The following is a 26641-nucleotide window of genomic DNA, read 5'->3' as shown; positions in this document are numbered from 1 at the left end:
GGTTGCCGTGCCAATAATGCTTTTCATTTGGGTCCTCGGAGCGAGATGGAGGGCGAGCCCGCGCAGCCCGGACTACATTCATGTTCCCCGTGTTGTCCGGGAGGAAAAGGATTCTGCCATTCATTTCCAAATGGCCTCCCCGAGAGGGAGCCCCTCCTTGCGCCCCTCCGCTCCGACTCCAACCGCCCCCGCGGGCTTTCTCGCATTCGACATGAACACAAAGAGTGTCGGCTCGGGAAATAACTTCTGTACATTTCTTACAAAAAGGCCCCCCGGTGTATGAGGAGTACCCAGCCTGCATGCTTTAGTAGTACACTTTGAGTGTACACAAAAAAAAAAAAACAAAAAAAAAACAAAACGGCTTGTGTACGTATACATCATCTAGCTTAGGCTGTGAAAATGGTGGGATCGGAAATAAAAGGAATTTAGGTACAATTATTGTCAACTGTCGAGCTAAGCTAAGAGGTGGCTAGCTTAGCCGTTTGCAGATGGCTTACTTTGTGTGATAGCGCCATTTGATAAACTCACGTCGGGCTCGTTTATGCTAACCTTTACGAATGGAGCCGCCCACAAACTTTGTCGCCATAGTTGTCAAGGGATAACTCCACTAGAGGCCAGTTCAGAGCTCACTTCCAAGTTCCGAGTACCCTTTCGGACATTAACAAATATAGCGAGGGTAGCGGCGCTAGCGACGTCGGCGGTCTGGTTGGCCATGAAATACATGTGGACGGAGAAATCTTGGACCCGATAGGACCAATGCCATGTTGTCTTTTTCTTCTCTGGTTGCTCTTGAGCATACCGCACAGCGCCGCTAACCCTCGACTTCCAGCGGTGCCACTTCATTTGCTGTGTTTGGCCACGCTAGCTCCCCGAAACGTAGGTAGTTACGCAGGACCCGGAAGGTACGTTTTCTCACCCGACATCCATGTCGGATGAGCCTACAGCGCCCCCTTGTGCTCTGGCTGTCTCCATCTCAGCCATCATTATCTACTTCCCAGCCTCTCTTTCGTTGCCGCTTAAGAAGAAACTTTGAGGTCCCTTTCCTTCTTCTGCGATCTGACGCTCATCCTCCCGCTCTCGAGGAGCTCCCGCACGTTTCCCCCCTTTAATATTCCGCTTTTGAACGGGAACAAAGAGAAACGGCTGCGCAAATATCCCCGAGACAAAAACAACAACACCGAGAGGTAGATGAGTCACAGCGTTACGTCTCCTTTAGCGGCTTTGCTACAAGGCAAAATATAAAAGCGCTAATTAGAGGGGAAAATAACTCAAACAATCAACGACTGGACGACTTCGGCTTGAATTAACAAACCCTCTCGCCTCATACGCATGTCTCTGTGATTCAGTTAACTTTCACTTAATTGTTTTTAGAGCTAATTGAATCCTTCAAACACTTTAGACCTTTCCAATCACTTGCGAGCGGGGCTGAGTTCACGCCGAGCCGGGCGGTGGCTCCCGACGTCTCCTAGCGATTGTTATTCAGAGGGAAAGCTCATCTCGAGTCACTGAGCAAATGATATTGTATTAGCAGCTGCGGCATGAATGAAATTGGTATTATGACGCAGGTGGAGACGCAGTGAAAGATGAACTCCGGCAACCCTTACAAGACCGGTTCACCCCCCGTTCAACCCAATTCCAATTTCTCACCTCCAGAATAGATTATAATTAATTCAGGCTTTGGCCTCGTTTTTTTTTTTTTTTTTTTTTTTTTTCCACCGCACACTCAGCGCCACATCCGAAACAGCTAATCGGCTAAAAACGCTAAATGAGCCAAAATTATTTCACAACACATTTTTTTCTTTTTTTTTTTTTTAGGAGTAAACAATTCCGCTTTCTTTGCAAAGGTCCAACCAGCCGGCAGGATCGATTTAGAGAAACCGGTCAGGGGTTCGCCGACGACAAAGAGGTTTGATGGGTTTCACACACACACACACACATCTTAAACCTCATATATGAACAGATGACGGCTTTTGTATTTTCCCCCTCGAGTTCCTGGGCTCTCCTATCGCGGGTTCCCAGAGGAGCGTGGCTTCATCTACAGTAGCAATCCTGCCTTTAAGAAATCTTTAAGCTATTATTGTACAAATTCACCTATTAGCATGAAACCGACATTATTAGCGGAAGCTCGTTCATACTTGTCCAACCCAACCCTCCCAAATCTTTAGCTAACTCTTGCTTTTTAGCCCTCTGTTCTTGTCTATCGCTTTCTTTCTTTTTTAATTTCTACCGGTCGAGGCAGAAGGCCGCCTGCTTCGGATCCATCCAGGTAAAAGGCCGTTTTTCCTGTGCACAAGTGTTTGCTCACAGGGGCATTTTGGCCGTAAATCATCCCAAAGAAGACTTGTCGGACACCGGTGCTGAGATTGGGCGGCGTCATTTAATCCGATGACCTCTATCCCGCCGCCGCGACCATCGCTTACCTTTCTTGTCGCCGAAGAATAGCGTCTGTTGCGCAGGGTTCGACCACTGGAGGGAGGTGTTATCATTGTAATCCACGCGGCAGGTCATGTTGGCCGTGCCCCCCTCCAGCACCGTCACATTCTGAGTGATGGGGAACTGACCTTGGCCACCTGTGGAAGTTTGCAAAAAAAAGGAGAGCCGGAGGTTATTATTCGTGGCTGTGAAATAAATGCGCCGTTCGGGAGTTAACGGTCTGTCATTACATGAAGATCTTCATTATATCGCCGCATACCAAAGGCTGGCTAATATGGATTAGAAAAAAAAAAAAAAAAAAGGGGGACCGTTCCGCAGAGGAGATGGTGTTTAATGCAGAAAAAAAAAATTGGGTTGGTTTCATTCGGCCCCAGAGCGGGGAACCTTTCTCACCGCCTTATTGCAGGGGCCTAATTGGTAGCATGGCCTAATTAGAGGTAGTCATGTTGTCTGGGGCTGCAGCTGGGCGGTAAATTGACACGTAATCCTTGTCACCGCGGGCCCCGGAGCCGAGCGACCGCTCTGCCCCGGAACAGCCGCCCGTCACAGCGTGCCGAGGAAATCGAAAGGAGGCCTAATCAGCCGGCCGCGCTGGATTTCACCTCCTTGCTCTATATTTGTACTTGTCGCCCCCCGAACGGGTCCGGCTTATTACGGCGCACAGGCCCGAGTTTTATTGAACCCTCCCGGGGATCCGGTCGCAGAACTCCACGTTCGTTCTGCGGGTACGAGCGTGACCGTAGCGCCGGTCGACCCGCGCCGGAAAGTCTTTGCCTCGGCGAGCCCCCCCGCCGGTCCAGACGTCCAACGACCTCTCTGCTCGGCCGCGGTCCCACTTGATTTCACGTGGCGACTTGTCCGCGGGATACGAAGGTGACATTGTCTCCGCCTCGCCGGGGGGACGGCTCTCCTCCGAGGAGCTCCGACCCCGGGGGGGGGGAGGGGAGTTGCGAGAAGCGGCTGTCTGCCTCATTAGTTCGGCTCACTTCGGAGGGGAAGGGTTGGGGAGCCTGTCGGGGGTCCGCGGACCCTCCTTGACCTGCAGTTGTCCTGATGGACACGGAGCCAGAGGGGGAGGTGAGCCACGCTGAAGGTGGAGGACCTGATGGACACCAAGGGGCGTCACCCAAAAGCTCATTAAAGCTCTATAAAAGACGGTTCAACCGAATTCAATATACATATATACACATAAATTCACATGGGTATAAGATAAGATAAGATTGAACAACTTTATTTATCGCGAAGGAAATTGTTGTGCCAGAGTTTCAAGCAAAAACATAACAATAATAGATAATAGTAGGAAAGAGGGAGAATAAGAAATACAATAAAATATAAAGTGTCGCAAAGTGTATGCATATGTACATATGTGCATATATATAAACATGACTGTCTCAAAATTTGAATATTGTGATAAAGTTCTTTATCTTCTGTAATGCAATTGCAAAAACAAAAATGTCATGCATTCTGGATTCATCACAAATCAACTGAATTATTGCAAGCCTTTTATTATATTCATATTGCTGATCATGGCTTACATCTTAAGAAAACTCAAAAATCCTATCTTAAAATATTAGAATATCATGAAAAAGCAATTTTTGTTTTTTTTCATTGCATAACAGAAGATAAAGAACTTTATCAATAAATTTGAATTTTCTGAGACGGTCCTATAGATATACATACAGTATGTCTATATACATATATACTGCTCAAAAAAATATGGGGAACACTTGAACAACACAATGTAACTCCAAGTCAATCACACTTGTGTGAAATCATAGTGTCCACTCAGGAAGCAACACAGATTCATTTTGACTTGTTTTAAGGACATTACATCAAAGTTGGATCAGCCTGGAGTTTGTTTTTACACTTTAATTTTGAGTGTGATTCCTAATCCAGACCTCCATGGGTTTTGATACAATTGATTTCCATTGATCATTTTTGTGTGATTTTGTTGTCAGCACATTCAACTGTGTAAAGAGCAAAGTATTTCATAAGAATATTTCATTCATTTAGATCTAGGATGTGTTTTTTAAGTGTTCCCTTTATTTTTTTGAGCAGTGTATATTAGTGATTAACTAGTGAACAGTAGACCAATGAGAGCTGGGATACACTCCAGCAGCCCTGTGACCCTAACTGCAGTATCAGTGTTATAGATAATGTATTAATTCTAAAAATATTATATATACATATGAAAGGGCGGCACTGTAGCGCAGTGGTTTGCGTTTTGGCCTCACAGCATGAAAGATCCTGGTTTGATTCTCATGAAAAGGGACCTTTTTTGTGTTGAATTTGCATGTTCTCCCCCCGTATCTGTGTGGGTTTCCTTCGGGATCACCGGTTTCCTCCCCGCATCCCAAAAACATACAGCAGGTTAACTGGGATTTTTTTTTTTTTTTGGGAAACTTGTCCCTAATGAGTAAGTGAATGTTGTCTGTGTTTGTATGTGGCCTCGCGATTGACTGGCCAGCAGTCCAGGGTGAAGCTGCAGAGGATGGATGGATGAATATATATGTATTCATTTATAATATATCAATTATGAATTAATTAAATTATATTTAAATATACAAATACATAATATCTCTTTTGATTAAATATATTTTGATCAATAACATTATATATATCTATTTATTTATTTTAATATTCATATATAATAAGCGGAATAGATAATTAGATAAGATTAATTAATTAGATCGTGAATGAATGAATGACAAGACAATTCAACTGAGAAACAGATACATAATAAAATGCATATATATGTATAAATCAAAACCAGATGTATAGTTGTTATAAAGTATGTATATATCTATCTCTCGCTATATATGTATATATATATATATATATATACACATATTATTCATATATATTTACATATATATACATATATGAAAATAACTGGTGATTGATTCAGGGAGAACCCCACCCCTCATCCAATGACAGCTGAATGTTACACTGTATTGTCTCTCTCTCTCTTTCATATATATATATATATATATATATATATATATATATACATATATATACACACACACACGCATATATATATATATACATATATAAATATAAAAATATACGTATGAATATAAGTGATCGACTGTGAGTCAACCAATAACAGCTGGGATTGGATCCTGTTGGGACCCTGACAGCACGATAAGCACAATAAATAACGAACCACTGAATAAATAAACTAATGAATAATGGACAAGAATTTCAATTAACTAAGGGAAACTTGTACTGATTCAAAAAAAAATATATATATATATATATTCATATATATATATATGTGTGTAGCGAGAGAGATGTGTATACCCACTGGGTTTTTTTCTCATGAAAAAGGGACTGGATGCAGCATATGTATATATTTATGTGTTTTTTGCAAACGTGTGAGTGTGTGTGTGTGTGTGTGTGTGTGTGTGTGTGTGCATGTTGCAATGTGTGGGTTGTTGCTGCCAACTCCTGCAACTTTTTCTCCTCCTGTCATATCACCTGCTCCCCCAACCCTCTGGTGCACGCCGCTCAACGGCCAAAAATCCCCAAGCGTAATGAATACAAACGACGGCGCTTGATCCTTTGCGGGATCTCCGGGATCACGCGGACCCTTTTTCATTATACATGTGAGGCCAATAAAGGCTATTTACATAATCAGGAGCGCCGTCATGTCAGGGGGTTACTTCCGAAGACGTGCCGCAGCTAACTCGGCCTCCGCCTCATACATTCATGAAATTCCACTATCTTGACATTCTGCGGCTCGGAATGGCAAACGCTGTCCTTTTTTCGGCGGAGGCATAATCCCTGCTGCCGAGTGTATTTCCCTTTTCTGAGCCTTTTTCTTCTTCGCCGTGTCGCCGGGCAACATGCCGGACAGCCCGCCGAAACCAGGAGCCGGGGCCGCCTCGCACCGACCCACGCGTCCGAGACACGCTGTCATTTGATTCCAAAAACGTCCATTACTGGCGTTAATTTACAAGGAAAATCTCAATTATGCTCCAAAAAGTGCGTTTCAAAGTGTTTATTACGGAAGCGGCTTTGCGAATGGTTTATTTTGTCACAACACGGGAGCGATAAACAAATCAATTCCTATTCTGTTGAGCGGAAATTAAACACTTTGACCATAAAATAACAATTTCATTTAAAATTCATCTATCTATTAAATGTTTAACTTGTTTGTTGTAATTACAGTTGCGTGCACGTGCATCTCACCTTAATGAGCGTGGGAGGCATTTTGTAAATTCTTGTCTCTTTGTGTCCCGTGAATGATGTGTATCTATATGAAATGTGAATGAGTGAATGTTATTTGTCTGTATGACAGTAGAAACTCAGCTTACGAATTTAATTTGTTCTGTCACGTTCACAAGCCCAACTGTTCTCGGACCCGAATGAATGTTTCCTATTGAAATCAATGTCAATCTAATACTGTTGAAAACTTTTTATGGGTTTTCTTGTGAAAAAAAAACAGAGGAATTAAAGATAACCTTATTATTACTGTTTCTAATGTTTTTTTTCTTCTTGCCAGCACTTCTATAAATCAGCAAAAGTAAAGCTTTCTTGCATAAGGGGACCATTGCTAACGCTATCTCCAGCTAGCTGTATGTCAATAAACCAAGCTAACAAAAACTTTGATTTGTTAGCGTTGTCATCCCTTTAGACAAATCAGCCGTCTTTAGCGCATCTTTGTTTTTCAGGTTTGACCTTAACCATGTTGCAGTACTTGGCAAAAACGTTAACGCAAACATCACGCTCACATTTAGCAAAGATTTCCTTCTTCAGATCGACCAAAATTCTTAAGTTCTTAGCACCACTAGCACTAGCAACTTTTTGGGAGCCATTATGAGGGATGACTTACAGGAAAAAAAAAGCATTATAAGAGGAGAACACAATGAATCAGCCGTCTTGTATGCGAGACTCTTGCTAACGCTATCTCCAGCTAGCTGTCATTTATCCAAACTAACAATATTTTTGCTTCATTAACGAAGTCACCCTTTGGCCACATCAGCCGCCTTTAGCACATTTTTGTTTTTCAGGAACAAAGATCGTACAGATGGATGACTTAGCTGTGGTGTAGAGCTTGGTGAACTGCTATTAGACGCTATCATTACTTCTTTAGCTATTATTTCCTTCTTCAGATCAAATGTAATCCTTAACTTCTTCTTATTACTACAAGCACTTTTTTTGGAGCTACAATGCTGCAAGGCTAGCTTAGCGAAAAAAAGCGTTATAACATGAGAACATAACGGTGAACAACGATGAACAACGTAAACAACGCGGAGTAGCATGCACAGCTGCCGCTATGCTACAACGCCACAATAAGGAAAGCCTGCGAGTTTGTTTGTGCATTTGTGTGTCGTTTGCAGCTCGATTCAAAATCTGATCAATAACTCCGATCGTAGGCCGATTTGTTCATGATTAGGGACGTTCTTCAGCCCAGGTTCAATGGTATGTTTCGATAAGTGGCCTTGAGATCGATTGGCGACCAGCAACCCCAACATGCTGAGTGCAGGACATGTGGTAAATATAACGAATGAATGAATGAATAGTAATAATAAAAGAATAATTGTAAAAATTATAATAATGAAGAAGTTTGGTAGTAAAGACTTCTCACATTCTGATTTTCAAATTTCATAGCTTCAAGTTTGTTAGCTCTATGATAACAATCTGTTTTTTTAAAGTAAAAACTTACCATATCTGGAATTTTAATGATCGAGATTCAGTGGACGGGTTGTTTTAAAAAAAAAAAAAAAATGTGTTGTCTTTGCTTTTTGTTATTCAGCTTTGAATGCAACCTCCAGGTGAAAGCAGCTCTCGGCTGGAATTCAACATTCATTTGCGGATTTATTAAAAAAAAAAAAAAAATCTGAATATCAAAACAATAATAACAGAAATAAATCTAAATAACACCCATCTCTCCCGGATAAAACAATAGGTCGTGCGATCCGCGTCAGAGCCTCCACCACCCCGCCGGGGATGTACGACAAGCCTGAAGGGACAAAAGTGACAAACGGGCCGCCGTATTGTGTTTGAACGTTTAAATGTTTCCCTCAATAGGCGTGACATCGGCGTCCGCACAGGGGGCGCCGCGGCGTCTGTGTCTTCCAGCGAATGAAAAGCCGGCTACTTATCTTTAGCTCAAGGCTGCGCGTTGACAGGCGGCCATATTTACCGTCGGCGGGATACAACCCGTCCGCCGAGGGATTGAGCGACATGAAGGGTATCGATGAAAGGAGCCGGCGTAGCTTTTGTGTGTGTGTGTGTGTGTGTGTGTGTGTGTGTGTGAGGTAGAAACTCTCTTTAAAATATCATGAAGTGCTATGGCGAATGAAAAATTCAATATGTGATCAGTCACATAGCCGCCCCTCCCCCCTCGCTCTCATCCAGCCTCCTCCTCCTCACGAACGGGGAGGGCGCAGATTAAAAACAAGAGATGATGAACGGCAACACCGATTTTTTATTTTTTATTTTAAATCCAATTCAAACATAATCACGTGCGCACACACACACACACACACCACTCTTCTCTGCAGTATGTTCTTTTAATCAAAACACTTCCAACATCAGCTCGCTTACAGGCCCCGACTCCTAAAGCTATAATTGGTCCCCTGGCAGCGCTTTCCCCCTTTCACAATTTTTTTTTTTTTTTTTTTGACAGTCACATGCATCTGAGAGCTGCTGTTATTTTATTTATTTATTTTTATTTTTTTTCTAGCGCCAGCGCCAGAAGTGAGAAAACTGTCTACGTCAGGGGTGGAGGTCTGGGATTACGGTCCGCATTCAGGTCAAACCACCGGCGGCGAGACGTCAGCACGCACCAGATTAGCACGATTTGTATCCTTTCCCTGGCGCCGCCACATGAATTTAATATTTACCACGCAGTTGAAATTACGGAGGGGAAATACAAATATTTGATGAGGGGGTTTGAAGGGGAAACCGCGGGAACAGATGTTTCCCAAAAACGGCGGCGCGGATGCCGTCTTGTCTTCACTCGGCGGCGGCGGCGGCGGCAGGAGAGGCCCGTGTAGCAGGTGCGAAGAAAAAAAAAAAGACGCGAGCGCAGGTAATCGCAGCCTGGAAGATGATTTTCCGTCGCTGCTGGAAGCCATGTGATGGGATGTGATGCATCGCAGACTGATTCTAGCTCAATTTTCTGGGACGGCATCTCAGAGAAAAGGGAAAATCTTCTGCCCCGGGACCGGCCCTTGACGACCGCAGCTCGCCGCCGGCTGATTAGCATTAGCCTCCTTTCGCGCCGCAGGAACATTTTGCATTTCTCAGATGCTTTTCAGGTTGGATGTTTCTTGCTGCATTGCAGAGGAACCGGAGAGCGCGGAGCTCAGGACCATTTTAGCTCCTACATCGGGAACTCATATGAAACAGGTGCAAGGTGATTGGTGGAGTTCGTCAACCAAACACATTAGCGGATACTTCTTGCAGACTGCAGTTGCCGGTCAGCTGCTCCAAAATCGACCAAACCAGTGAGAAATGGAGCGACGAAAAGGTCTGAGCTCTTCCGGACTGTTACGCCATAAAGGGCTTTCCAGGGCTCGCAGAGGAACGTCAACATTTTCTCCAAAAGAAGTCCGGAGTTAGCTAGTCTACCGCTTGTCCTGCACTCAGAGTTGCGGGGATGCTGGAGCCGCATATATAAACAAACATATTTCACTCGCTCATTCGGGGTAATTTTCCCTGATTTTTTCCGTTTAATGCATGTTTTTTGGACTGTGGGAGGAAACCGGAAACCGGACACGGAGAAAAACATACAAACTCCACCCAGAAAGATGCCCTCGTCGGATTGGAACCAGGGTCCTTCGTGCTGCGACGCCCAAACGCTGACCAATTGATAATGATAATTAAAATTTAATAATAATTCATCATACATTAATCCCTCGTGGGGATTCATCCATCATGGATGAACCATGAGCAGCAGGCTGCCGTCCATCAGCGCCAGGGGAGCATTTTGGGATTCAGTGTCTTGCTCAACAACGCTTGGACACACCAGGAGGAGCCAGGAATCGAACCGGGAACGTTCGGTTCCAAAGACGTTGACCCCCTCAAAAAAAGTGCAGCGCCCAATGTGGGACTTTTTTAGATATATAGAACACTTAAACGCGTGTGTGTGTGTGTGTCATCGTCTTCTTCGTGGTGGTTTTGTTTTTCAATGTGGAGCTGAAGAGCAACAGAGGAACCATGAGCAACCATGGACTTCTGTTTACAGAGACATTTTAGCTCCTACGTCAGTTTCCATAGGAACTCATGAAAATTGGAAAAGCTCATAATCCGCACCCATATCTACATACTCCTGGCGCCATTTTTGAGAAACGATTGCGGTCACGGGTCAGCTGTTCTTTGAAGACAAAATGGACAAAAACAGCTAGAAATGGACCAATAAGGAGGTCTAAAATATCAACATTTTAGCCAAAATAAGATCAAGGTTGTCTGTGGAGGTTCTCGGTCATCTGAGAAGAAGAGCATCTTTTTATTTCATTTCATTTACATCACCATAAACCAGACCCGCCCAAAACCATGGCAGTTATAACGGCAAACTCCCCACAGGTTATTAGAGCGGAAGAAGCCTATCGGTTGAGCGGCGAAACGTCTTCAAGTGAAGAAATTCAAGTCAAGAAGCCACAACAAGAAGAACGAGGTTAGCTTACGGCAGAGGCTACTTCCCGGAACCGAATTCGAGTTCTTGCACATTTTTCGTCTGACAGCAAAGCAGATGTAACGGACGATTCGGAAATTTTCTGTTCTTCAAGGAGAATCTCCCGGGTTCGGATCATTACGCGACCGTGTTGCGCGTATGATTTCGCCTAACGGCCCGCCGATCCGCGAAGGCGAGCCTGCACAGCCGCCGTCACCCTCTCGGCCGAGCAGCGCAGAGAGAGTTCACGGAGGAAGAATGAGCCGTTTCTTCACCCGGAGCCTTTTCTCAGTTTCAGTCGACTGCACCAAATAATGGAAAGCGGCGCCTTGATGAATGGTTAGAGAGCGTTCAAGCACACCGCCGCCGAGCAAAACATAAACTCTGGCCGGGATAAAAAGAAAACAAATAACCAGAAAAGGAGTTCTGGTAATGGCCGCGCGCCTCGATTCATTAGGGAACGCAACCGTTATTAATTTTTGTGCAGGTTATCAAGGTACGGGGCTGCTCTCCACCGCCTGTTACCAAGGAGATTAGCTTCTCAAATAACGGCTGAATACGCCTCGAAACAATTCGGCGGTGACCCATTTTCAATGAATATGTTGATTCTGCGAGGGAAGCGACAGGCTGGTTTCGATCTGAAACCGCCACCCGTTCGCTATTCCAAGGTGACCCGGAAAACACTCGATAATTAAGTGTTAATTGCACTTAAACATCACGCAAACACGACCCTCAGTGCCGTATTTCAACGGCGACTGACTTCTTTTTTTTTTTTTTAACCTCATCGACGACGTCGCGCTATGTGCTAACAGGCGACCGCCGCCGGGAGTTTAATCACGGAGTCGTCGGCATAAGGGCGGATGCCGATCTAATTCAATACCGAATGGAATATTTTGAAATCCGATTTGTTTTCTTAGTCGCTCTTGGTTTTTTTTATTAAACAAATGAACTCTTCATGTTTGCAAATTAACACAATTAATCATCGTGCGACGCTGTGGACTTGACAAAATTGTAATTAATTGGCCCGACTCTGAGCGGTCTGGCCTATTTGCCGGCGTACCAGGGGTGTGTGGGACGGCGGGAGCCGGGGGAAAGGGGGGGGGGGTCCAACACCCGGGGTGGATAAATATTCCATTTAATTAAACTTCCAGGCATCGTGCGGTGCGCGTGGAGGCGGAGGGAGGGGAGTAACGGATTGCCTCCCACGTGAGGCCACGCAGCTAGCGGCCCTCTGTGTAGCGGCTAAAGTTCCCTCTAAGTATTTGCCAAAGTATTCACTCATTTAACCACTCTAAGACGGGAAGAACGAGTCTCTACGTGTGTTTACTGTTGACGACGGTAGAAAACAGTGTGTTCGCTCCGTCCTTTACTGAATCAGCCCTGGTATCCAAACAGTTTTTACCTTTATACACATTTGAACTGATCACGTCATAGCTCAGCGCCTGCTCCGAACCTAATTTGGTTAACATAAACATAAATACATATGCCATGAATAAGCATGGACTCAACAAAAAAGCAAAATTAAATACAATAAAGTAATTATAAATTTTTTTTTTTTTTTTTTTGGCAAGATGGCAGGCGGGAGGACGCTAGCGCGTTTGGCTGCCGCTTCCCGCTCTCCAACCAATCAACCAAACCAAAGACAAAGGCTCACCTGGACAATCTCCTGCAAGCTACCAAACTAGCTTGCCGACCTGAGCAGGCTGGCTGGCTAGCTAGCTAGCCTCTCAAAACTCCAGATCCCGACGGCGACCTGAGCAGGCTGGCTGGCTGGCTAGCTAGCCGGCTAGCCTCTCGAAACTCTGGATCTCGACGGTGACCTGAGCTGGCCGGCCGGCTGGCTAGCTAGCCGACCGGCCTCCCGAAACTCCGGATCCCGATGACACCTAGCAAGACGGCATTTCCATCGGCCGAAATCTTCTTGCTCCTCCTGCTCCACCATTTCTCCCACCACCAAAAATCCATCTCTGACATCCAGCTCCAGCACTTGCCTCCTCACAGCAGCACGACACTCAGCTGCACACCGGCGAAGCTCCTCCAGCTCGTCCCTGGACTGGTGCTCATCGCCACACTCTGCAATTATGGACTTCTTCCCAATAACTCTGTGTATGTTCTGTTCCTTCTGTTTTTACTTGTGAAGGGTCTTTGAGTGTCATGAAAAGCGCTATAAAAATCCCATGTATTATTATTATTATTATTAATAATATTATATCCAAATCTGAGACTAAATTACAAAAAAAAGGAAAATGGCACTAACACTGTTCTGCGAAGATCTGCCTTTTATTCTGTGCTCCGCTTCCGACGTCCTCGCCGTTTACGCCGGCCGGAGGAGCTCATCCTCGCTCGGATAGCTCTGAAGTTCTTCTTCGGGGGGATTTTTTTCTGTTTTTCACGCTTTACTTTACAGCGCAGCTTTTTATTTCCGCGCTCCCGTCGAGGAGCCCGATCTTGATCATCCGTCCTCTCCGGCTCGGGATCTTCCAGCTCGTGGCGCTTTTATCCGAGGAGACGCTTCGCGGGGACCCTCGGGGATGACAAATGGACGCTCGCTCTTTGAACGACATCCAGCGTTTCTCCGAGACCAAACCGACCTGAAGAGATCCTCCGAGTTCATTTCCCGGGAGAGCAGATGAAGCGGTGGCGTCGTCGGTCTGGAATGGAACTCAAACCGGAGCGGCGACACTTCCTGTCTCCTCTTTCCCGGCGTGTGACCATTTTTTCCCCCTGCCTTGAGATTTTCGCTCTCATTGCGAAGGAAACCCGAAAATTGGCGAGTCGCAAAATAATCCTTAAAAGCGGCGGTGTTTCCAAATCACACTTCACTGATGAAATCTAAAATTGTAATTTCGTAACACGCAGTTCCTGTGTAATTAATGTCCTGTTATGACATAATCCCACAGCGACGAAACAATCACAAGGAGCTGGATCTCTTTTCGTTTTGTCCGAGTCACGTCCCAATTTTTTTATTTTAAATCAACTGACGACGTTGCGCGTCCGCAGACGTCCGCTTGGTTGACTGACAGGCTCTGGGGGAAGCCGGGCGCTCAACGCTCGCTAAGCTTTGTTCATTTGGTTCAAGATGTGCATAGACCGCCGAGGCGGAGACGACCCCGACGGGGGGAAGCGTGGCGAGGCGGAGGAAACGGGCAGGGGGCCTCTTTTGGGCTTGCGGTGCTGAAAAACCTGCCGGCTGGAGAGGAGATATCGCTAACGGCTAGCAAGCTCGCCATGGGCATTAAACTCAGAGTATCACTGCAGGCAAGTCCTGGCCGGACTTCTGTTCCAGAACATCATCTTACTTCCTGCGGATTCCTGGGCGGGAAGAGATCCCGGCCTTATAACTTGAGGGCGTTTTTTTTTTTCGATCCGTGCATAAACCAGAATTCCGAGAGTCTGAATTCTGTCAAAGAGCTCAGGATGTTCGTCCGCAGAGGCTTCCAGCCAGGAAACGAAAGGTCCTAGACTGCAGGTCTTCTTCACGAGTGGATGGAGCGGGCAATGGACGCGTGGATCGCGGACTCGAAGGATCTCGATTTACCGACCGATCTACGTTCCGATCCTCGCCTAAAGGCGCGAGCTGTTGGCAGTGACTCTATCAAGCGCACGAGGCCAATCAAACAAAAACTTGTCCTTAAAAACAAAAAAAAAAAAAACGCTGTTAGCTTAGCATCCAATCCAATTGACAGACGGGACGGCCAATCTGAAATCTGGAGCTGAAAACCCGACGATAATTTGGGCGTGTCTTCCAGAACCTACTGTCTGGACTATGCAAGACGTAAGGTAATGGTGTAAAATGTACAGAACTGTATTCTGCCATCGATGATAATAGTGTTATGCAAGGTAAACTAAATGTATATTTTAAAATATACTCTGTGTGTGTATATGTCAATACTAATTTAGCATTTCAATAATGGTAGATCGTTTTTAACCCTCTTATTATGTTAAGTGTCAATTTGACCCATTTCACCCATTGACCCAATGGATCAAATTGACCCTTAACATAATATAAGGGTTAAAAGTAGCTTGTAAGCCAAAAAAAAAGTGAACGCCCCTGATCCAGATGCATTGATGGCTGTTACAAATAAAAGCGGTAGGCTAGCACAAACAGAAGAACCAAGAGATCGCAAAGGAGGCCTCTGATTGGATGAAAAGACAAGAAACAGGAAGTGATGCTGTAGGTCGACGAAATATAACGGGCTGTTCGAGACTTGTGAGGCAGATGGTTCAGGGGGGCGGGGCTAAAAAAAAAAAAAAAAAAGTGGGGTGACCAGTTGCCATGGTAACAAACCGTCATGTCCGGAAGAAATCGGTTCAAGTCCGTCATTCAGACTCCGCCGAACTTCACTCCAAGTATCATTGTCCAGCACAAGTGGCGACCTCGTCTGTCTCTGGACTTCCCGGTTCCTTCGCACATGTATTATCAAACAATTTTGCTCCCTCACTGCAAGATATTTACCCCTTGGTCACAGATGACTCTTTGCAAGCGATGACAGAGCTCATCGGAGGCTAAAAAATTTGATCTTGATAAAATGTCAAAAACTGGTGTTGAAAGAACCAATGCGAGCGCTAAGCTAATTCTGCTCTTGCATCAAAATGCAAACCCAAAACATAGAAATGAGGCGAATTAAAAGGAAAATTGGTAAATTTGTGATAAGACTAGGCAAATCGTTGAAGGCTGAATATCTATCGTGTCCTCGCCTTTGACCAAACCAGGAAACAAACACCGGAGCTGCCCATATCTGTTTTCGGGGAGAAAAATACTAAAAACTGTCCGACTCCAGATTTGTTCCAGGAACTAGCTTCCACCAGAGGAACCTTTTAGCTTTGCATTCCCACGGGAACCGGTACGTTAAGCCCCGCAAACCACCGTGAAGAACGCGGAGATCCAAGTGCATTACGGGAATAATAACCATCAACTATCAGATGGTTATTTTTATTTTCTCACTCCCCTGAAGAACCCCCGACGTTAGCAAACTCTACTTATTTTGCCCAAAACGTTGCCCTGGAAACCCCTCTGTGACATCGCAGACCAGAAGAGCTACATTCAGTCCCATTTCCTGCTGATTCTGACCATTTTGTCACAAGAAAACATCTGATTGGTGACCAGATTCCTTTTTAAAGTAAGAAGTATTGCCTGGAAGTGGGAGCAAAAACGGTACTCCAAACTGAGATCCCTGCTTCCTTCGTGAACGCAAGAAAGAATCGGCCCAGTTCCCGAAAAAGTTCAGGTATCTCCAGTAACTGAAAAATCGGCTGGTCCGAACTCGTCTCTCGTCTTCTCCGTCTTTCTTTTCTTTTCTTTTCTTTTTAATTGAGGTCTAGATCTTGTTGATAACTTCTGCTCACAGCTGCGTCCCCGACCTCTCGGCCTTGTTTTCGAGGGGCCAGAGGAGCTCGGGTACCGCAGGTGGCATGGAAGGAGGGGGACTTTGCGGTCGGGTGGCTGTCAAACGTCTTACCGGACAAGCCGAGTCTGACGGGAAAAAAACAAACCCAACCCTGAACGACAGGACCGAAGAGAATTGCTTCCATTACTAGTTTATTTTCTAATATCTTTATCATACAACTATAAAATGCGCCCGAGAATGAGAAGCATGGGAGCGATGCGGGGGAAGATTTACGGCAGCTTTTGTAACCGGAGAGGACGGTAAAAAGGAAACGCTTCCCATTATTGCCACTGTTTATCTGTCGTTTGTTATGTTTGTTTGTTTGTTATAAACGCATTAAAGCTGCCGAGGGGGAGGGAAGTGGGGATAAATGTGACTTACGCGCCAAACAAATTTAAAAATCCACAAGCAGTTGACTATTTTGGAGTTGGTGTAATCTTCCTCTATTTCCTTCTAATGCGAACAAGTGGCTGCCGTCTGACGCTTCTGAGTTCGACCGGCGGCGGGTTTAAACCATCAAACGCGGCCTGTAATGACAATTCACACGGATTGCTGCTTCATTTTTAGTTGTTTATTTGAAAAAAAAAAAAAAAAAAAAGATGTCAGAATCAGATGGCAGGCGGCGAGGAGCACCACATTTGTAGCATTAGCAGTATTAGCGGTATTAGCAGCATTAGCAGCTTTTGCTGTATTTGCAGCATTAGCAGAATTAGCACATTTTAATAGTAAATCAACACAACAATGCTAAAGCCTGTGCAAATGCAGGGCGATGGGGAACCTACAGAATATTATGGTATGTCGTGGCTGTCTCCAGAGAAGAGCACTGAGCTGCTTTTTTCTTTGCGCGTGTTTATTTTCCCCTCATTAACGCATGCATGCCGGTGTTACTACCTGCATGGGATTATTGAGGTCGGGTGAATGAACGCACGTTATGTATATACAGGTTTTTTTTTTCGCACGTTGAAGTTGATTTTTAGTGCACGCAGAGGCGAAGCTCCTCTTCATAACCTGCCGTGTCTGTTTAATTACTGTTTTCAAGCAGAACGTGTGCACGCCGCTCGCACCGAGGTCACACCGGGCAATTGTCACCGTGGTTACCGATGCTGAAAAGACGTGGCGTTCACATTAACCAGCGGGTTACTGTACGAGGTCTGAAAGACTGATTAGAGATCGCGCGCCACGCGACTGGTCAAACAAACAGAAGACACCTGCATCGTGAGAGCAACCAAAGGACAAATGCTTTGCAGCTGTTGTCGTTAGCGTAGCTATCTGCTCTTTCCTCCATTATTGTAGTCCAATTCAGCCTTCACTGCACGCCATCGTTGTTTCAATATTTACACCGATTGTTATCGTCTTCCGACCTCTTTCTCATTGGCTACGTTGGTTAGCTACCCGATTAAGTTGACTCAGAAGTCGGCTCTCAAACGGCGACTGAGATCAGGTTGAGATCTTCTGACATAAACAGGTCGCCGACGAGCCTCGTCCCCGGCTTTAGTCGACATCACCGGGTGACTCGGACGCCATTTCCCGAATTTAAAGTAATCTGCGAAATTAAATCTTATTTATTACCGGCTTTCCTAAAACTCAAGGACCCTTTACAAAAGAGAACAGCGGATGAAAGCAACATACAGATAAAAGAGCGATCTGATAATGTAATGTAATAATGATAATAATTGTGACGAAATTAAGACAGCGATTGAGTCCATTGACAGCGCGCTGTCCTCATCCAGACTGAGCAATAAATCTCTATAAAGCCTTTTGCTGCTTTATTTCGTATTTTCCAACCAGCGGCGGGTTCTGCGTTTTTTGCAGAACTAACTCACAGCGTGTTCTCCGGACAATAAAATAAAGATGGGCGAGGGGTTTAGTCTTTCAACATTCTATCTTTTGATTTTGAATAATTCACGACAAAAGCACAATCTCTGCTCGGGACAAAACTGAGCGTATGAGTCCTAGTATTCAAGCGTTTAAGGCGGTACCTTGAATTAGCATCATTTCAGTCAGACGTTGTTGAGACTCATATTAAAATAACATGTCCGTTTCTTCAACCAAACTGTTTCCTAGAACACATTTGTCTGGCTCTACCGGTTTGATTCGCCGCCCAGGATGGACCCCGATATCGCGTCCAGAAACCACGGCCACTTCTGCTGTCCAATCAGAATGCAGACACGGATAATGATGTCTCTCCTCCAACCCTGACTCGACCAAGCAGCTTAGACCTGCAATTAGCTTCTGCATCGGGCTGTCCAGATAATGGCTTCCTGTTCGCCAGCCTTCGCGGCGGCGCTGGTATTATCGCTCCCTATAGCGTTCACGCGGCCTCCCTGCCAAAACTAACAACGGTCCGCCGTCAGAAGGGAGCGAAGGGAATTAGTTGACCCGGCTGAGGAGGGTGTCATTGGCACGAACGTCCGATACCCTCCATCCTGAAGCCCTAAAGCTGCATTTAAAGAACGAGAGGGGGAATAAATGGGAGCCTGTGCTTGTTAAAAAAGTGAACCGTGATTTTTTTTTTTTTTTCCCAGTGCATTAATATTCCATACTGATGCACCAGCAGCCTTTGAAGAGCAGCATGTAAACAACATGCGCCCTTTTACTGGAGCCCCAATAAGTCAGGTCAAGTCAGATTTAATTTATATAGCCAGCGCCTGATCACAACATGGCTTCCCACGATGTTTGAGATGTCCCCAGCATTACCCCGGGAGCAGCGGCGAAAAACTTCCTTTTACCTGACAAAAACCTTGCAGGGACCCCAGCTCAATGCCGGCGGCCTTCTGCCTCGAGAGCCAAAGAGAAGGGTAGCGAGATAGAAAGAAGAGTTTGATCGAGACAAATGGGGTGTGAAGGCTGGGAGGTACAGGTACAAAGGATGTCATACTGCTAATAACAGTAGCGCTAACAGGTACACACAAATAGCTGGCATGATACAATAATAGCATAATAACAGTGGACGGTTAGGAGTAGATCAAGCCACTCCACTGGGAACCTACGAAATGAAAGAGCCCGGGGAAGATACAAGGTTTCTATCATACATTGATGAAGGAACATGAGCGCAGGCTGGAGAGGAAGAGAGGAGCATCATGGATTATCCTCAGCCTACGGCAGCACAATCAAGGGCTAGCATAGTGCTAACTGTAAGCCTTCTCGAACGGAAGGTTTTAAATCCGGTTGTAAACAAAAAGAAGACATCGAATCCTTGGATGGAGTTCGATGAATGAACGCTCCGGCCCGTTCTGCTTTTAGAGACTCCAGGGGCCGCGAGTAGCCCTACGTAGGATACACTTGGTCCTGGCTAACTTGGGCTAAAATTTAAAAAATGGGACAAACAAGTACTGTTGATTAAATTAGCAGGGAGGGTGGGTGTTTGCAGAATCTGACCTCCACTCCATGTCACGTTAATTTACTCCAGCAGCAGGGGTTGATAACGGAGAGGCGCCGAAAGTGGACGGTTCTGGGCGCAGATAAGGCGCGCCGCGTTTTCACGAGTGGTAAACCCCCCCATATCTGATCGTTTTGGCCGAGAATGACCTTTTTAGAGAGGAAAATAAATAAAATTTAAAAAAAAAGGATTAAACACGATTTGTTCCGATAACGACCGAAAGGTCACGTCTGTCAAACGGAAACAATGCATTACGCCGGCGGTGTAATTTAAACTCGCTCTTCAGCCGAGATGCTAACCCGGCGATCTTGAGTGCTCGATAAAGGTTTTCCCGCTAAGCTATCGCTTAGCTGTTTGGCAGGGTGGTGGCAGGGCGGGGAGCGGGGGGGGTTTAAGGCCTAATTAGCGCTAAATCTAAGTCCGATCCATGAATCATTAAACTGCCAGTCCAAACCGAAGCACGTTCGGAAACTGCAGATCCAACGGTACGGACCGCCCCTGCCCCGCTCACATCATGTCATAATTTAAAATCAACACGGAATATTTGACAATATAGTTCTTCAAATATGCAATTGATTCGGCCACGGAAAATCCATATGTAATTATGGTAATGGTGGCGCCCACGATTACTTTTGCAAGATTAGTAATGTGCTTCCCGTCACTCTTTCTCACCTCATTTGCAAGTTCGGCAGGAGATAATTTATGTGCTCGAGGCTCCCAAACAAAGACGGATGCAAACTGTTTACTTTTAAATAACTCAAACGTCCTTGGGTTTCTTGGCACCTGCTGGGGTTTCGACAGAATCCGAGGTGGATCTGATATTTTCTCGCTTCGTCTCATCTGTATATTTGTATTCTTTTTGTTCGTGATTAATGTTTCTCCTTTGGAAATTGGATACGCATCTCTGATGGTGGGCGGAGGTACCCCACGTCAGAGTGGGAGGGCGGGTATTCTGCCGGAGTCGGATCTGCTTCGCACTGCCACCTGCGATCCCCAGAGTCTCGACTGGAGTCCGATCTCCATACAGAGGGCAGACATCCTCTCTTGTCAAGAGCAACCTTCAGATTGAGATAGTTCATTGTCGGCACTAGGATAACTCCTTGTTATGTTGCTGAAGGCTTGCCCTGCTGAGGGACATGTCATGATGCACTTTACTCATCCTGTCCCTTCTGAAAAACATGTCCCTTCTTCAGCGCATGATACTGACTTCATATCAGGGTCGAGTCACAAGCTACCAGTGGGGGTGGTTTGATTGACTAACTCTGGCCAGTTGTCCACTGTTGTTATTTCTTTTGTGAATATTTGAGCAATTATGGTATCATGGAAGCTATTAGCGTGTAACCGTTAGTGCGACTTGTTGGGGTTCGGCTCATGGTCGCCTTGCGTTGCAAGTAACCGGTAAACAGTGAGGATCCAAAAACGTGAGCCTCAGTCTCACTGGTCATTCCTTACGGTTTCCGGATGCATCCTTATATTCCCCTACATATCCATACTCGCGCTCTCTGTGTCTGTATGCCATATTTTGTGTCACTGGGAGTTCCTTGTTCCTTGCTCCTCCTCTGCACCTCTTGTTTCTCTTTTCCTACCTGCCCATGAGAGCATACCAGTGCCTCCTGTCCGGCCCCCCGTTCCCGACTAGATCCTCCCTTGAATTTTGGACGCCGGTGCCCTTTCCCCTGGCTACCTAGTCCCGACTGGGCCAGTGCCCTTTCACCTGGTTTTCCAGCCCTGTCCAGGCTCCTCAAGTTTGCTTTGATTATCAGCACTTTCCGGGCCGTGCCCCCTGGTACTGTCCGGGCCCCTCCTCATGTTTTGGATGCCAGCACCCTGCCGCCTGGACCTCCCCGCACTGGGCCTCCCAGTGCCAACTGGGCCAGTGCCCTTCCGACTGGCCTTTTGGCCCAGATCAGGCCCCTCGAGTCTTTTTTGCTAGCATCCAGGCCCCTTCCGGCAAATTAGGATGCAAGGGCTCTCCGCTTGGCCTCCGAGTCCCTCCCCAAGTCTCGCTGCTGTCCGATCTTCAGTGGATACCGATATTCTCTTACTCTTAACCCATGCCGGTACAGTTCTGTAACTCTTTTGGTGTCTTGAGTCTACATGTAAAACTACCGTTATTATCAGTAAGATATCGTTTGTCCGTCCCGATGCTCATATCCCTCCAGCTTCTATCACACTCTCACTTTCTCCCTTCCTGTCCTTCGCCTTCTCCGTTTCTCTCGGCCGAGGCAGAAGGCCACCGACATCCATCTGGGATGCGTCCGACGTCTCCGCCTGATAAATGCGACATGTCCTCACCACCGTCGAAGACCGCTTGTTCCTCAGAGATTGTTAGACCTGCTCTACACGGCGCCGTAGAAATAAAATCTGACTTGACTGTTACGGAGTATCACCTCAGCGAAAGTGGAACTCCCTCGGCTCGGAGGCGGCGTGGCGAGCCGTCCTCCCCCGTGATTTGCCCACAGTCGGAGCTGGAGGCGAGGGAGTGGGAGGACAATTCCCAGAACCGGCAATAAATATCCCCGTGAGGGAGCGGGGGGGGGTTGGGGGAAGGGCTCTTAGCGACGTTTTCTTTTTTTTTTTTTTTTTTTTTTTTAAAATTCCACCTTGCCGTTTGGAAAAGGGGAGATAAATCAGCGGCAGGAAGTGGGTCAGGTGAGGCGGAATTCGGCTAACGTTTCCTCCCGTTCTCAGGTGATCCGCGTAAAATCCGGAAACGTCCATGTCACGAGCTTGCAGCCTCGTCCACGGCTTCGCGCCTTCCTGCAGAAAGACTATAACTCGTTCCTCCCACTCCCACTGATGCCAATGAAGGGCTCCCATCACTGCCACACACACACACACACACTTTACACGCACCTTCCACAGAAGCGATTAACAATAAAAAAGGGGAAAAAAAAAAGCAATATACATAAATTATGTATGGAACGGATATTTTCATTTTCATTAGCCTCTATCCGGCTCTTTATTATTTTAATGGACGTCTCGAGTGCTTCGGAGATTATCTCCATAAATATTTGTATCTAATACTTTCTTATCTCACTTCATCTCGTTTATGAGGCAATTCCACCGCTATAATCCCATCAATCCGGCTGCTTTTCCATCCCCCCCCCTCCATGAAAAAACTTTGTCTTTTTGTCGTCACCTCCTAAGTCACCGCTAAAAGCTAATCGTGAAACCGCTGATCGTGACACCCGTGTTGAACCTTTTCCAGTATGGAAGTACGGAAAAAGGTGTGTGTGTATGTCGGAAACATGGCGACATATCACGCATCCTGACACTAAGGAGTAGCCGCAATTAAATAAGATGAATAACAGAGAAAATCCTGGTTTTACTTAGCATTTAATTTTCGAAGTACGCTAAAACCTCGGCTTACGAACGCCAACATATCGGACGACGAACAGAGTTTGCGACCAAATTTCGAATCAACCTGCAAACAAACAAACAAACTCAGTCAGTCATGCATGCTTCTCTGCGTTTTTTTTTTTTTTTTTTACAGCGTTCATTGTTATGTTCTCCTGTTATAATGCTTTTTTTGTGCTTTTTTTTCCCCCCCAGGAAGCTAGCCCTCATTATGACTCACAAAAAATGCTTGTGATGGCGGCGTTAATAAGAAATTGAGAATTTCAGTCGATCTGAAGAAGGAAATAATAGCTAAATGTGAGGGCGCTGAACAAATCAGCCGAAGAACAATTTTCACAATGTGATTTTGAAACGACCTGCGAAGAAAATCGCGGGCTTCCCGTATTGTGGCGTTGTTGCGTAGCAACGGTCGTGCTTCTTCACATCGTCTACATCATTTATCATTGTGTTCTAGTCTTATAACGATTTCTTACAGTCAGCTAGCCTTCATTATAGCTCCCCAAAAAAAGTTAGAAATGCCAGTGCTGGTGATGTTCAGAAGAAATTAAGAATTTCAGTTGATCTGAAGAAGGAAATAATAGCTAAATACGAGGGCGGTGTTTGCGTTACGCATCCCGCCAAGCACTGCGACATGGCTAAGGCAACCATCTGTACAATTCTGAAGAACAAAGATGCATAAAGTCGGCTGATTTGGCTAAATGAACGACTACGCTAACAAAACAAAGTTATTGTTAGTGTGGATTAATGAAAGACAGCTTGCCGGAGATAGCGTTAGCGAGGGTCTCATATGCGAGAAGGCTTTAATTTTGCTGATTTAGGGAAGGAAATGCAGAGTACAAGTGCTGGCAAGAAGAGAAAGAACACCAGAAAAACAGCAATAATTAAGGTTATCTTTTAATCCTTTCTGTATTTTTGCCACAAATAAACCCATAAAAGTTTCAAAGGAGTGCAGAATGGAACTGGGGCTGGAGAACAGCGGGATTGACACGGATTTCAACGGGAAAAGGTTTGAAAAAAAGGGGAGTAAAAGATACTTTGTGAGCTGAAGTTGCACTGCACATCCAGGGAAGCAAAGTAAATCCGAAAATAGACAAAGAGCCAGCTTTGTGGTCGTTTTTTAGCCGTTTATCATCAATTTCGCCTCTCGCAGCGCCGCTCTCAGGTGCTGACAGCTTGTCTGGGAAATCTCGGCACCGAAAACATTAATTTGTGCATTATCTATACCGCTTATCCCGTACTCTCTCCGGTCACCATATAGAGATGCAGCCTTTCTCGCTGTCGTTCTGGACTATTCGGGATCGGGAGCTTCTTGCTTTGCGCTAACAATCCCGCCCAATATCATAACACGGGTGGTAAAAAAAAAAGGTTAAGGGGACGGTGTTTGGCGGGTGAAAGGGAAACAACACGGCGCCACCGTATACGAACACATTTGTTGGATAATCGTGATTGACATCTATCCGACAGCTGCGAAAACAAATCAAACGACGGTTCAAGAACATATGCGCCTCTTGATGCGGCGTCCTTTTCTACGTTGTGTATCTGAGCTCTCCGTGGAATATCCAAATGCACAGGTGGGTCTTCAGACAGCGGCGGATTCGATCTGCGCGTCCCCTTAAAAAAAAAAAAAAAAAAAAAACCCTCGGGGACGATTCCCGTTTAAACAGCAGCTGCCGGTCCCATTGATTTATTTATTCCGATGTTTTTCTCAAACACCAAACGAGCCGAATATAAATCCGCCGGAATACACCGCCATTAAAACCCTTTAATCAACACTGAAGACTGACACGTGCTTGTATTCATTATCTTTGTTGTTATTAATAAAAGTTATTAACTGTAATTAGAGTGCCGAAGCTAACGTCGGAGGAAAAAAAAAAAAAAAAGGGGCTTCCAGATGTTAAACTAGATTTCCGCTGCTCCGACGCCAAATGTGTATCCTACTTTAATTACAAACTAAGTCTCTAATTATATCTGTGATTATAAAATGCCACCTTTTCAAAAAGTGGACAGGGGAGGGGAGGGATGGGAGCCGTGAGAGGGATGGAGATACGCCCTAATTGATCGCCATCAACGTCGGCTCGCTTGAATTTAATTCAAAACAAGCAAACAAACGGCGGCGTGGTAATTGGGCGGGTAAGAGGTGTAAGTGAGGAAAATCGACGTTGAGCGTCGTCGCTGTGAACACACAAACACACCGGATGCCATGCTGCCAGCAGGAGGAGCAGGAAAATGCGGTTTGTATACAACATGTGACGAGACAACACGGCTCCGCTGCTAGGTCGCTATGACACTATGTTGCTATATCACTGTCATGAATTACGATGTCGCTGACAAAATGTCACTATATTGCTATATCACTATATGGCTTTGTCACAATATCGCAATTTCGTGAATTGTCGTGTCGCTACGTCGCGATATCAGTAAGCCGCTTTGTAGCTATGTCACGATATCACTGTCACTCTGTCACAATGTGATTATGTCGCAATGTTGTTTTATGTCACTGTGTCACAGTGTCAATATGTTGCTTTGTCACGGTTTCATTATGTCATGACGTTACTGTGTCACTTAGTCATTATGTCATCAGGTCGCTGTATAACTAGGTCATGCATTATCATGTCACTGACAAAATGTCATGATGTCGCCATGATGCTATGTCATGATATCATTATGTGTGAATTGACACGTCACTATGTTGCTATGATGCTATGTCACAATATCATTGTCGTGAAGTGATACGTCACTTTGTCGCTATGATGCTATGTCACAATATCATTATGTCATGTACTGACACATCGCTATGTCAGTAAGCCGCTTTGTTACTTTGCTGCTATGTCACAATATCATGATGACGTCAATTGACACGTCACTTTGTCGCTATGATGCTATGTCACAATATCATTATGTCGTGAAGTAACATGTCACTTTGTCGCTATGATGCTGTCACGATATCATTATGTCATGAATTGACACATCACTATGATTCTAAGTCACAATATCATTATGTCGTGAATTGACACGTCACTTTGTCACGATGATTCTATGTCACAATATCATTATGCCATGTATTGACACGTCACTATGATTCTATTTCACAATATCATTATGTCATGTACTGACACGTCACTATGTCAGTAAGCCGCTCTGTCACTTTGCTGCTATGTCACAATATCACTACGTTGCTGTGTCATGATGTCACAAATTTACTATGTCGCAATGTTGTGTCAATGTGCCACTTTGTTGCTTTATCACTGTCATGATTTCTCATGCTAGCATATCAGTGTATTAGTAAGATGCTTTTTCAATTTATTACAATATCACTATGTTGCATTGTCACTGTGTCCCTATCTAATAATATCACTGTCACTATTCCAGTTTGTCGCGATGTCACTATGTCGTGACTTTGCATGTCGGTACGTCACTGTTTGAGTATGTCGCTTTATTACATTACATTTGGCA

At 45.3% G+C, this 26641-nt stretch overlaps 1 protein-coding gene across 2 annotated transcripts in view; it reads right to left on the bottom strand.

The window, feature by feature from the left end:
• The window catches only part of LOC147224182 (cell adhesion molecule 2-like), a 183583-nt gene that overhangs the window by 45561 nt on the left and 111381 nt on the right, over nt 1-26641 (bottom strand). For both annotated transcript variants that reach the window (XM_086164164.1, XM_086164165.1), the window contains one exon: nt 2421-2570. In XM_086164164.1, coding sequence (XP_086020290.1) covers nt 2421-2570 — 150 coding nt within the window. The remainder of the gene's footprint in view (nt 1-2420; nt 2571-26641) is intronic.

The sequence above is a fragment of the Fistularia commersonii genome, chromosome 18 (assembly GCF_037954325.1).
Source record: "Fistularia commersonii isolate RoL2024-O1a breed Wild chromosome 18, RoL_Fcom_v1.0, whole genome shotgun sequence".
NCBI classification, from domain to species: Eukaryota; Metazoa; Chordata; class Actinopteri; order Syngnathiformes; family Fistulariidae; genus Fistularia; species Fistularia commersonii.
This window is presented reverse-complemented; position numbering and strand designations above follow the sequence as displayed.